This window comes from Typopeltis vanoorti, chromosome 11, assembly GCF_054136105.1.
Source record: "Typopeltis vanoorti isolate ZY-2024b chromosome 11, IOZ_Tvanoo_1.0, whole genome shotgun sequence".
Taxonomy (NCBI): Eukaryota; Metazoa; Arthropoda; class Arachnida; order Uropygi; family Thelyphonidae; genus Typopeltis; species Typopeltis vanoorti.
The window spans coordinates 36,556,556-36,570,832 of record NC_143559.1 but is presented as its reverse complement, the minus strand read 5'-3'; the positions used below and the strand labels follow the sequence as shown (position 1 = coordinate 36,570,832).

Sequence of the window (14,277 nt, the reverse complement as noted above, 5' to 3'; positions counted from 1 at the left end):
GATCTATAACCTCTTCAGTCAATAATGTCAGATTTTTCTATCCCTGCAAACACCCACACAACATGCCTCCCTGTCTAAATGTTTTCTTCATAGATTACCACTGAGATTGGTTCTTGTTTTCTGCACTTGCATTTTTTTCTCCAATAGTACTTGCATATTTGAGTATAAAGCTTACCTCTGAAAGTCTGAAAATCTGCTCAACTTTGATTCTTTATAAAACTTTCTCAGTTTATTATCCTTAACCAGCATGAAGATATCACTATCAACAGCAACACAATCCATAATACTTTTCTTATTTCTTGTGGTTTCTCTCCATGTGAATTTGTGCAGATCTTTATGTTAGAAAATAGTGTCAGTGATGATTAGTGCCTATGCCCTTAACAGAAGTCATGCATCACTTACTATTCGTATTAGCTATGCCATTTTATCGAAATTTTCACAAAACATTGCTATATGTCAATATTCATTTCCTATTCTGCTGTTTAAATCTCCACTAAGGCCCAGTTCTTTATTTTTCTGTCAGTATTCCCTGACTTGAAAAATTCCTTCATTCCTTCTATAAGTAGAACCATCTGTAAGACCACAAGCACAAATAAGTTTCAGTGTCGAATTCACAATTTTGAAATGTCTCACATTATGGGAAACAGTTTGCCAATTAAGAAGTTTAATGTTCATTTAGTGTGCATGCTATAGCTACTCCTCCTATTCTGTGATCAACATTCCCTGAATATATCTTATATTTATTATTTAGCAGAATCCTCAATTATGACTGTTTAAATATTAATTGCATTCAAGAACATCAATTATACTTCACATTCTCCTTAGTAAAGGAATAGATTAGAAAAAACATTAGAAAGCTTATTAAGAGGAGCATGTTACCTTTTAATGACAAAAATAAACATATTTCAAAACTATATGTTTAAAAGAATTACCTCATTTGAACCACAATCTGAGGTTCTTAATTTTTTTACTGCTACTGGGGACAAGGAAAGATCGTGTTCCAGGAAACCACCAAGGTATACTTGTTCTGTATCATACCCCATAATACCCAAAAGGCACAACAAAAATGCATGCAACTCAGATTCACTAGTCAAGTCACTTGGACCAGGGGCATTTCGCACAGCATACCACTTTATATACAGCTGGAGTGCCACATCTCGAGGAAGAACACTTCGGAGTGCATGCAGACATTTCATAACTATTGAAAGAAATTAACATAAATGCAACTTGCAGAAAGGTTAAATTTTAAAGTTTAAAAAGTTAAGTAATTATTAAGAATTAGATTATAAAGTCAATTTGCTAATGCTGAAGATAAATATAAAAAATTTACCAGGTCTATTAACATTATAAAAATAAACAAATTGGGTAGTAAATGTAGTATAAATCTCAGGGATGTCTGGTTGGGTATGTGCAATAAGTGAATGGTCATTTTATTTAATCATCCTGTGAAATTGGTGATTTTTATTGATTTATTGGATTTTTTTTTCAAATAATCAGTTTTTTTATAGCATATCACTGCTGATTTTCATATTTTATAGTATTTGGTATATTTCTTGATATTTTGTTGGAATAGTGTGAGATAGAACTGTACTCCAGGAAATAGATGAAGCTGATTTAGGGGGAGTGGTGATAGACAGAGAGTTAAACTTTAGCAGACATATTGCTAAGGTTGCTAAAGTAACTCATAAGATTACTTGGCTACTGAAGAACATACTAACAAGTAGATAAAGAAAATTGTTATTCCACTTTATAAGGCCTCGATACATCCACATCTGGATTATTGTGCTCAGGTCTGGTCTCCTGGGTTTCTTGGGGATGAGAAAGTGGTAGACAGGATTCAGAGGCAAGCAACCAAGATGGCGAGTGGTCTGTGGAATGTTTCCTATGAGGACAGATTGAGGATGTGTGGATTGTAGAAGTTGGTTGATAGCAGAAAAAGAGGGGATATGATAGAAATATTTAGGTTTAGTTTTTTATAGGATTGATTCAGGGGAAATGCTTCAGCACTTGGCTAGACATACCAGAATACAAGATGTCATCCCTGATTTTTTTTTTTTTTTTGCTTGGAGAGTTGTTAATGGATGGAATGGGTTGCCAGAGCCAGTTGTGAGTGCTTCATCTGTTAATGGGCTCAAAGAGAGGTATGATAGATTGTGGAGATCAGGGGTCGCCAAACTTCTTTGACCGTCGACCCCTTTAAGAGTTTCTTGATGTTTTATCGACCCCCTCTATTTTACTATTACGTAATTATAATAGGACAAGCGAAGAAGACGCTTATGTGAGTTTTTAGATTATTTATTTTATAGTTATATACATACAGTGTTTATTGCATGTATAATATAGTATATATTATTATATTACTACTACTACTACTACTACTATCACTAGTAATATCACTGGTATTACTAGTGGTATTAATAAACTACTGGTATTAATATCACCGGTATTACTACCAACCCTTCTCAATTCTACAACATAGAGAAGTTTAGTTCGTGAATGAATAACGATTGAATTATAATATGTATGTTGATGAATTTTAGAACATTAACGCTCACTTGTATGTCGATGGCAAAAATGAGACTGGGATCGAATACATGTAAGTATAAGTAAATTAGCAACCGCGTAAGTGTTGCCATCTCGCTCCCTCCGCTCCGGCCGGGCGGGAACCACAGACATCTGTTTATTGGTAAATACATCATTTTGGCCTACTTGATTGGGCTCCGTAACTATTTTCATGACCTTGCTCCATCTTACAGGTCCTATTCATGTCACTGTTCCTACGATTCAATCTTAATTGTGTTGTCATTCAGGATGGAGGTAATCCAAGTTAAACGAATTAAATATTACCCGTACAATGATGTCTTATATTTTCCTATCGACCCCCGAGCCCGAATCGACCCCTAACAATGTTATATCGACCCCTGGGGGGGGGGGTCGATATTGACCATTTTGGCGACCACTGGTGTAGATAGTTTGGATCTCCAACAATGAGTCTTGGGACTCCACGGAGGTGCCCATACAACAATAATAACAATAATGTGGTGTAATATGTTGTATAGTTTAGCGATGCTGAAAAATGATTTTTTCAGCTTCATGAAATCATGAAAGAAATTTTTTTTTTCATGATATAGTTATTAATTTTATATTAACTCAGTGTAGTTTTTGATTTATATGGGGGGTATGCATATGACTGGGTTATTTAGTTTTTAAGAACACCTTGTACTTTTGTTTACATTGGATAGTCAGTATAGTACCAATGCATGGTTGAGCAATGTGGGCAAAGAAGCCATTGTCGGGTGAACTGAATTGACGTGATTTTGTACAGCGTGTGTGTGTGTGTGAGAGAGAGACTCATCACGTATGAGTACATCCCATATGACTGAGTAATATATTAAGTGTTTAGAGAGTGAGTGCCAGTTGGATGAAAACAACAAAGCAAGTGTTAGTGGAGTAGACATTATCAATAATAGAATGGAAACTGTTAATATCAGAACTAATGTTGAACATACAATAAAATACAATACAATAAAATGGACTAGATAAAGAAATAGCATGCTTGCATGTCATCCCTCACAGAACAAAGCATAAAATTGAAAAATTGCAGAAACAAGAAGAGGTTTTTGCTCCATCTTGATGGCAAGAATCAGGATCGTGTAAACAAAAGAGAAAAACAAGGTAAGGAGAAAATTATTATGAAGACTATGATTACAAGAGTAGTTAATGAAAGTATAACAAAATCATGTTTTCCTAATGCAAAAATTAATGCCATTGCCTTTCTGCATCTCAATGGCATCAGTCATGCCATTGAGATGCAGAAAGATTTTCTTGGTTGGCACTAACAATCTGTGAAGAGAGAAGTATTCTATGAGGGAGGATGTGAAAGAGTTGTTAGATGAAGCAAATATGAAGAATGAGAAGGAAAAGACCAAATCTCCAACCATGCTATGACAATGACAGAGGCCTCATTTTCTTCTAAAGTAATTGCAAATCTTTGTTTTTTAGATTTATTACCAGCAGTTTCCATTTTAGGGTAAAAACAACGAAACTAGCAGTGGTAACAAGTGATTGAGCTAACTGCGCGAGGCATCTGCTACTGCAATGCAATAAGGCTGTCAAAGCCGCAAACGTGTTCATACGCACTAGTAAATTTATTACATTTATTATGTAACTGCGAATTTACGTAACTCAGGGTGTAACTGTATTGGGAATCTTCAACTGGAACACTTATAACTACCCATCCAAATCGAATAAACTGTTCCAATGGTTGATTTCAATATGATGTCTAATATTCTCTCTCTCTCTCTCTCTCTACGCAACTTTTATTTCTTCTTTGGTACATGGCCTGTTGTATTCTTCTGTGCAGTTCAAAGAAAACTTTTTGGGGGGATAAAATGTTGCCGATATTTTTTGCAAAAATCATCCCAAGTGTATTGGAAATTGCTCTTAGATCAGCAACTGTGCAAATGTTATATTTCATAAGTTAAGCTTTATTGCTCCTTTTATGTTATTCCCCACTATATCCAACCAATATATTTATAATCAGTCCTGAAGTAAGACAACACTATTATAATTTTATTTTAGTTTGTTAGAATGTTTCGGATCCATATCCATGATGGTACACGACTTCAGGGATCGACATGTTATACATTCTAAAGAATGAAGCTCAATTATAAAAACAATATTTACTGTAAACATTAATATATAGAATAGATACAATCTCTGTATATTAAATAATTCAGCTGTTTATCTCTTTAAAGAGATCTGACATTAATTTCTATCATTCTATATAACTAACTCTCTAATACATAATAATAATTAAATAGCCATTCTAGAATTGCTCTATATGAGCTGAATAAAATTCTTTCATACTCTGACTCACAGTTAAATACAATTCTGAGATACATCTGAAACACAATATCAAATCCTTTACAAAATAGATTGAACACAGCATTCAGTTGAAAATTCTGTAGTTTTACTTGGCCATATGAGTACTTCCTTTGTAGTTACAGGTATTTTATTGTTTTTGTTCATGTACCCACTCTGTGTTATTTCTCAAATTCCTTAAAATACACACTTAAAAAGCCTCACTTAAATAATATACTTTCTTACATCTCCTTTCAGTAAGCAAGTTTCCTTCATGCATCTTTTCCTCAATTTTCTGATGAAGGCATGATGAATAATTGCTCAAACAAAGGAATACATTTAATTGAGCAGTTCCAAACACGCTTCCAATTAAAGGAACGTTTCTGCAGATTCCATATTCTCCATGGAATATCACTTGCTTTTTAAGCCCAAAATATTCTCACTAATCTATGAAGGTTTGATAGATTATACTGTCCTTCAATTACTAACTTCAGTCTGTATCCTTGAAGAGTAATTAAAGATGCATATAAAAACTTTCCTGAGATTAGAGAATGTAATTCAGGTCATTATTTATTAGATCTTAACAGCTCTTCTCCCCTGCCTGCCTGCCTACTCGTTTCTTGCTAATATTCCTGTTATCCAGCGACAGCTGTTCTAAACACAACAACTAATGCACGTGCCCATTACCGATATTTAAAGTGAAACTCAAGTGGCAATATGGCACTGTACAACATGATACTGTACAACATGCGAGCACTGTTGTAACTGCCATTACAACAGTGCTCGCATGTTGTACAGTAATAGTGACAACCAACACTACTTGAAACAAACATACAGCATTATTTTCATGTAACTTAGGATTACGATATACAGTAACCAAGATTACTACTTATAACTAAATTTCTTTTATATCGCTACTGCTTAACCACATGGCAGCTCCAGTAATACTATAATGCCTTACTAAATGCAAACACAAAAACACAGTATATATATTTTTAGATTACTTTATCACATAACAAAACATATTTCTTCATTAAATAAAATTTTCATTAAGCATATACATAAAACTGTAAAAAATAAAAAAAAAAATGAACATAACAAGTAAAAAATGCCGGTCTGGTTGGCCGAGTGGTTAGCATATCCGTTCTCCAGCCAAAAGGTTGCGGGTTCAAATCCAGCTGTGGGCATGGATGTTTGTGATTATATGTGAAAATGCTAATTGTGGTGGGTGGTAGATGCTGCCGGTGTAGATGATAATGCCATTGGTAGTTGTTGTTCGTTACGGTTGGGGAATTGAGTGGTGGAGATGGAGAGTTGTAGAGTAGGTACCCTCCCTCGATGAGTCTTCGGACTCCCTAGAGGTGTCACATAACAATAATAATAAGAGATTTTTACACAATCACTGTGCTCAAGAATAGGGAACCAGTGGGTGATATATCAGCCTTTCATTTACCAGATTTTTTTCCATACTTCTTTGATGTTGGTAGATCTTGACATAGAATAAGTATAGTGGATACAGAATTCCTTTTGGCTCTGATGCCTAATGTGTCTTGCTTGGGTTCAAGCTTGATTGAAAGCAATTAAGTTTGTTATTGTGGAGTATCTGTGGACAATACTGCAAGATTTCTCCAGGGCTGATTTGGCTGCTGTGTAATCATCAATCTGCCATAGCTTAAGAAAATGTGGGAACTGACTAGATGCTTCATGAATTGCAGTTGTGGCTGCTCCTATAATATACTGCTACATGCCTCACTAAGAGGAGATGAACAGATGCAGAATCAAATTTAGCTAACGAGGAAAAGATGGTCCAGTCAGTTTGTGCAATTTTCCACTGAGATACGCATGATATAGTTTTCCCCCCATGATATCCTTTTTTTACATTCTTGCCAATGCAGAAAAGAGGATATAAAGGGAAAGTGATAGTTTCCAAATAAGTTTCAAATAAGGAGGATGAGCAGAGAGTTAATTCAATGTAGTGAATGTTCTTGTAGGCATATAAGAGGGAGAGAGAGAGATTGTTGTTGTTGAGCATATGTTCAACATATGCTCTATCCCCAAAGGAAAAAATCTGGTGGTGATAAATTTGGTGATCTTGGAGGCCACAATTCTTTCAAGATGAGACAGTCAGAAAAAAATGTACAGTACTATTTGACATGTGACACATAGCACTGTCTTGATGGAACCAATAATGGCATTCACTGACATTGAGGAGTGCAACGAACTGCTTGATGTCTTGAAAGATGGAACTGTTCACCGTCATCTCAAAGAAAATGGGGTCCAACTATACAAAGGCATGATACCACACATGAAACTTAAATTTTTTGAGAATGCAAAACTTTTTCATGAAAAGTATGTGGATTTTCACATGATCAAATCCTATTGTTTTCACTATTCACATACTGGCTAAGGTGAAACCTGGCCTCATCACTGAAGAAAACTGTATCAAGCATCTTTAAACCACATTCTTCAATGAATGACCTTAATCATCTGCAGATGATTATTCATTTGCCTTTATCTGGGTCCTTCAGTTCATGGACTGAGTGCACACAATATGGATGATGGTGTAACAATCTCTTAAGTTTCTGAGCGCTACCGTATGACATTGTTGATTGCATGACAAGTTTCCTGAGGCTTTAATTGGGGACCACTGCAGTGCTCTCTTTATGTCATCCATTTTATTGTCACTCAAAATGGAGAGTCTTCCAGAGCCATTCCTATCTGCAACAGATCTGATTTCCTGAAAACACCAAAGGGACTGCTGTACTCAGATATTTCTAGTGATATTCTTTGACAACACATGCATAAAAACGATTAGCAAAATAACTTTCAAAAATTAAAACTTGCTACAGTTAGGAAAAAGACATTTTTCTTCCACAATGAACATCATATTATTACAAACTGATAGTTTGTAATAATATGATGGTGACATCAAGTGGCATAAGGAATGATTATAACGATTTTGAAACAATTGGTACAGATTCAAATTTTTGGTTGCACAAATTTACGATCACCCTGTATTTCTAACCCAGAGTTGGATAGTAACTGCTTCTAGAGTGGTGTTAATTTGGATTTGTTGGAAGGGGGGGGGGGGGGGATGTCACCCACATGGATAGTAACTCCTCCTCTGTTCTGTCCTTGGCTTCAGGTATGTTTCCTGTAGGCAAAAGCATATTGGTTTAAACGTCTGCAAGAGAGCCTTGGTGTCATCTATATATTGTTGGAATCCACAATTCCATTGTGGGAATATTTTCATTATTTCTTGTTGGTAGTATTATTTGGCTTCCTATGTTGTAAGGGTTTTTTTCATTAGTCTTTTTTTTTTTTTTTTTTTTTTTTTTTTTTTTTTTTTTTTAAGAATTGCAGAAGGCCAGTAACCATTACTTCTTCTTATGGAAAAATATCCAAGATGTCATCAAATTCCACTCCCTCTAGGGAGCACTTGATATATATTAACTGTTTTATCTTCCTGAGCAAAAGGGGTATCCATGCTATCCTTGATCTTTTGATCAAGGATAACATATCTTTGATCCCATGAGGTGCACATTCTTTTTTTTTTTAATAAGAGAATTTTCATGTAGCGGGACCATTTTTGACATATCTCTTCAGGACTGAGTCCATAACAATTTTTATCTTTCATTTCCTTAAAGGAGATAGTGAACAACTCATATCTTTCATGAATGCTGTGAGCAGATGGGATTGAAATACATGGCAATGTCCTGACCTGACACCTTCTTTATAGTTGTCTTCTTAACATAAGAGAGTTTAGCAGATGTTGTTGCTACTACGGCGGTATACTGTTTCTTTGACTCCTGATTATGTGATATCTTGTTTTTAACTTTTGTATCTCCTTTTCTTCCTTTCACCTTTGGCATGCTTGGGAGTATGCCAGGTAGTCTCCCTCACAGAGCATTCTGATGTTTTGCTCTTATAGTCTTTATTCTCACGTTCTTTACTGTCACACTGGGCACATATGGTAGAGCCAAGACAGGCAGTTTGAGAATGATCATATTTCTGACATTTAAAGTAATATAAGTGGTTTTTGGATATAGAGCTGTACTGGACAGTTGAGATATCCTGCTTTGACAGATGTTGGTTGTTTTGGTATGTTGAGGTTAAGGATGATATTTCTGGTGGGAACCAGAGGGCCCATCCCTACATATTAGGATTCTTCTTATGGCTGTCACTCTCCTGTCCTTGACTTCAGAATATCTCTCTACATCAGGAACATCAAGTAGGTCCCACTCTGATATTACACTTTTAGAGAAGTTTTGTGGTGGGTAACTGAGATTGGTATTCTCTCAATAGATGCTGCATGGAGTAATTTTTCTGACTGTGCTACTGTAGTTGCTTCAATAAACATATCTCCTGAACAGTTTCTTTACTGATTTTGGAGATCCTGCCAACTCTTTCAAACCCTTCTGGACGAAGAAGGGTGGCATTATCCCTATTGGATATTTGCCTGCTGTATTAAGAACATGGTGCATTTATTTCAGCTTCTGATTTCTTTTTGTTTGTTTCTTTTTGTTGATGATATGGTTTCCAGACCTAGTTTGGGTTTGTTGAGTGTGTCTGATAAACAAGAGGATGAAGTGTTCATTCTCAGGAGGGGTTCAGTGCTAAATCTCCCCACTCACCATGGAGTCACAAATGGACACTCATTCTCTGGCAAGCAACTGGCTTGGGAGTGGAATGGATGCTATACAAGCACCACAGCTAGCCTTGAGTCCTGTCTCTTGACCATGGGGTAAGAGACTTACTGTAACATCCTTGACCTTTGTAGGCAAGCCACATAAGCCCACTGATCCTGTCCAGGCCATCCAGGTCAGGATCTCCCATCTTAATCAAGCAGAGGCCGAAGTAGTGCAAGACTACCAGGATTTCCCTTTCCAGGTGTCCACAGGTTGCACCACACAGCATTAGATCCCAGTCCATTAGATGTATATAGCCCTGAGCACACTAAAGTACAAATGTGTCAAGTCTACAAACTTTCATCAGTGGGATTCACATACAAAAAAAAAAAAAATCTATCAAGTCTATATGTGATTTATTTAACACTGGTGCAGAAGCTCAGTGACATCACAAATTTTTTCTTGCCTAAGAATGAGTTTTAACATCATATTTTAACATCTATTCTTTCATATATAATCAACAGTACAGTTTTGCTATGGGCTCATCATTATAGTTGACTATTTCTTTATGGGGAAATAAACTGGAAAGAAATAAAAGCAGTACTTCAAGCCATTCTTAAGAATTACTTCATGTAGCACAATGGAAATGTCTCATAAAGTGGAACTGTACTGATTTTATAGTTTGAAAAGATGATTCAAATAATTTCTTCGACAGAAACCATCAAAAGATGAAAGATAATATTCAGCTGAAGAGTAGCAATACACCACTTTTCTTTGATGTTATAATAAACAAAAATTCAGGAAGTTTCAAAAATTCAGGTCAAAATTTATACTGATAGCTTTCAATATCAATAAGTAAATCCATTTTACTTTATTAAGTCAATTGGTGAGTAAAATATATACTTTAAATGATTTTACAAAGAATGATAACCTTGGATAGATAAAATCAAGTAGGAATCAAAATTCTTTAAAATAAAATATATATAAGTAAACTTTTTTTAAAATTCATCGAGAATTTCATAATTTTAATTTAGCATCTATTATTGAAAGATGATAACTAACAAGTAGATTTTAAAAATGCATATACCTACCAACAGAAGAGTTTGCCATTTTAGGGAGAGATACTCGAAAGAAATTCCCGCTTGTAGTTTCCTAAATCATTAAAATAATAATAAAAATAAAGGAAATAACATAAAAATGAATCATAATAAACAAGCCATAACTGACTTGTAATTGTGTAAAATCAAAATGTGAAACTGATACTTCTGTGACCTAAATATTTGCTTTGGAAGTACAAAGGCAGGGGAACTTTTCCTTTCTTTTTCTTACCTTTTAGACGTACAAAGGGAAAGAAGAATGCATGTGAGCATGGGTCAGGCAACCTAGAGTTTTCTAAGTAGGAGAGTGATCACATGATGCAAAGTGTAGAACACCAAGTTAACTTTAGTTGGCTCAAGGTATAAGTGAAGTTCTGAGATAAAGGAGGTATTGCAGTTTATGTATACTAATACCTCAAGTATTCAAAATAAAGTTGGAGTTTTTGGCATTGGTTAGCATAACTTGGCCAAAAGTTATAGGCAATGCAAGGGATATAGTGTCTTGTTCTTTCTATCTTCAGAGAAGATAGAAAGAACAAGATGGAGGGGGGGGGGGGGAGTTTGCTAATGATTACAGAGGAATTAAATCCAAAAAGAGTAGACGTACACCAGGGGGACCAGGATTCGAAGAGTAGTTCGTTTGAGGTTATCTAGTGTGAGATAGAGGCTGACAGAACTAAACATGTAATTGGCTGTTGCTATAATCCAGTGGAGGGAGAGGTACAGGAGAATGTAAATACCATGCACTTACAAATTAGCATGATGAGTATTATGTAATCACATGATGAAATGCCATACACCACCTTAAAGAAACATCAGATCAAATAGCTTCACAAGTTGAATGTGCTGAAGTTTAGGTCATCATCAGCAAATTCTTGACAGGTACCCTCAAGGGGTGCACAGGATATGATAGTACTACATGAAAAATTTACATCATTACTAACTTCCTATCTACAATTTTCCTCCAAATCAGTCTGTTACTTGTCAAGACTCCAACATTCTGAGCTTATATTTCTATCGTCTAAGGCACTTTGTACTGTATCAATCCACCTATATCTTGGTCTTCCTCTGGGTTCTTTTCTTTCTTCGCCCACTCTGTTTAAGTGACCATACCACCTGAGATTAGCTCTGCTAACGCATTCCTGGATGCTGACAATGTCAAGTTCTTTCCTAATATCCTCATTTTTAATATGATATTGCCATTGATGCCATCTGTTTATGCCTCTAATCTTTCTCATGACTCTCATATCTGCAGTCTCTAGTCTTTGGTCAAGTGTTTCACTTCTGACCCAGCTCTCAGATCCATAAGTTAAAACTGGTTTGAACACTGTCTTGTATACAGCTAATTTAGTGTTCCGACTAATTTCTCTCTTATTCCATATGAATTTATTCAATTGACTTCCTACCATACCATCTTTGATGATTCTGTTATCTATTTCCATATTTAACTTACCATCTTCACTAAACATCGTTTTACTGAATCTTTAAAAATGTTTTACTTGTTCCACTGGTTCTCCGTTCACAACGCAGTTGACATTTTAAACGATTCTACCTAAACCAATATACAAAATGATGGTACAACACGAAGTTTAGGTTCAAATTTTAATTTCAAAGTAAGATTAATTATGCCTAAGTTTAAAATTAAGCATAATTTATTTCAATTTTAAATTAAAAATTTTAATTTAATTTAAAATTAAATTTCTTCTAAAATTAAGTTTAAGTTTATTTTAACTGTGACTATTATTATGATTTGCTATGAAAGCAGTAGTAAATGAATATAAGTAAATGAATATAATTTATGTTTATGAAATTTGGTATTTAAAATCTTACATTAAAATGCTTCACAATTTTTGTGCCATAGAAGTTCTGCGGTTCGGAAGGTAACAATGATGGAATTTGGTTGAATTAGTTTGCATACCATTCTGAAAACAAAGAAATAATTCTTTGCTTTCAGACTAAAATTGTGGGAGGACAAATACAGAAAGGGCACTTAGAGGATTCTTACATTGCATTTTTGGTGACCAGACTAGCTTGCTGTATGAGTTCCTTGGTGGTGGCCATCTTTAACATGTTTTTCACACAGGATCTCTTTATTGAGTTAGCGACTAGAATGTGCAGCAACCTCTAAGATACCAACACAGATTAACCAAAGCCAGAATGCAACTTTGCAAAAACTGTGTCATCTAATATTTGAAAACAATGAGGATGTATTCCGAAATAATAAATAAAAACATTTTTTCCCATCTTGTGAGAGATGACTTGTTGGTGTAGAGGTGAGCATTGTGTCACGACTGGTATCTCAGCAATGATGTGTATCACATGGCTTACCCACCAGTACAACAGCAGGGCAGTTCGATTCATTTCCACATTTACTGTGAGCTGTACCTTGCTTTGCTTCAGGTTCCACAGCCAGAGACCAACAAGGGTACCCATGCATTGCAAATAATGCCTTACGTAGGCCAAGGAATGTTGGCAGTGGACCCTCATTCAGATGGGAGAAGGTCATCTGGAGTGATGACTCTCTTTTCCTGCTGCACCATGCTGATGAACCGGGTATGTGTTTGGCATAAACAGAATAAAGCCCTATCCCCTCCCCCGGTTGCACAGTTCGGGTTCAACAGGCCAGTGGAGTTGGTGTTATAGTCTGGGGGAGCTTATCCCTGGCATGCCCTAGGTCAGTTGGTTATCATCCCACAAACACTGAATGGTGAACGCTACAGGGACCTGTTAGTCGACCATCACCATCCATTTTTTTTTTTTTTTTTAAAATAACGAAACCTGTGATCCGTTCATAATTAGAAGAAACACACATATAAACCACAGTGAAAATTATTTAATTGTAAATATTTCATCCTGAGTATCTTAGGACATCGTCAGTACAGTATTTAAACAAAAATTAGGAATAACATACAGTTAGGGCGCATGAATACAATAGAATCTCATGAAAACGTGCATAACGTGCTAAAGTAGTAAAAAAAAAAAAAAAAAAAAAAAAAATGTTAATTATTTAACACAGTTTTGTATGATAATTTCCCATACTTTAGGAATAGTAAGAACGTCGTTGCGGTTTAGGTTTGGTCTGTGTAGTAGGGCTTCAGAACTTTCTTTGTATAAACGTTAATGTTTAAATAAAGATCTATGTAAAAGTTTAGCCTTTTCCCAATGGATCCTATGGTTTGGATTTTCAATTCCGTGTTGAGAGAGGCCAGATTTCTGCGGTTTAAGAAGACGAATGTGGTCTTGATGTTCCGAGATGCGTTTCTGAACAGACCTACCTGTCTGTCCAAAGTAAGATAATTTGCATGAGCATGGAATCTCATAAACACCAGGTAACATCAAGGGTGAGAATTTGTCCTTAGGAGAAGGTAATAAGTTGTAAATTTGGTTGATAGGTTTGTAAGTAGTGGCAAAATTGTATTTCTTCATAATTTTAGAAAGACGTTCTGAGATGCCTTTAACGTAAGGTATGGGAATCCTATGCACTTCTTCCTGTCTGGTTTGATGTATGCAGAAGTGACGGATGATTTTTTTGAGTTGTTTTGGGATTATATCCATTTAGGATGGCTGTATTTTTGATAACTTCTAATTCCTGGTTTAAAGATTCTTCAGAGGAGCAGAATTTGTGTGCTCTGGAAACTAGTGATTTAATAATGCCAGATCTCTTCGAGATCGTAATACTTACTCCAAAT

General features: G+C 35.5%; 1 protein-coding gene across 4 annotated transcripts in view; it reads right to left on the bottom strand.

Moving 5' to 3' along the window:
- shtd (anaphase promoting complex subunit 1) overlaps positions 1-14,277 on the bottom strand; it is an 844,012-nt gene that overhangs the window by 583,628 nt on the left and 246,107 nt on the right. For all 4 annotated transcript variants that reach the window (XM_090401046.1, XM_090401047.1, XM_090401049.1 and 1 more), the window contains 2 exons: positions 10,583-10,643; positions 933-1,198 (listed from right to left, as the gene is read on the bottom strand). In XM_090401046.1, coding sequence (XP_090257172.1) covers positions 933-1,198; positions 10,583-10,643 — 327 coding nt within the window. The remainder of the gene's footprint in view (positions 1-932; positions 1,199-10,582; positions 10,644-14,277) is intronic.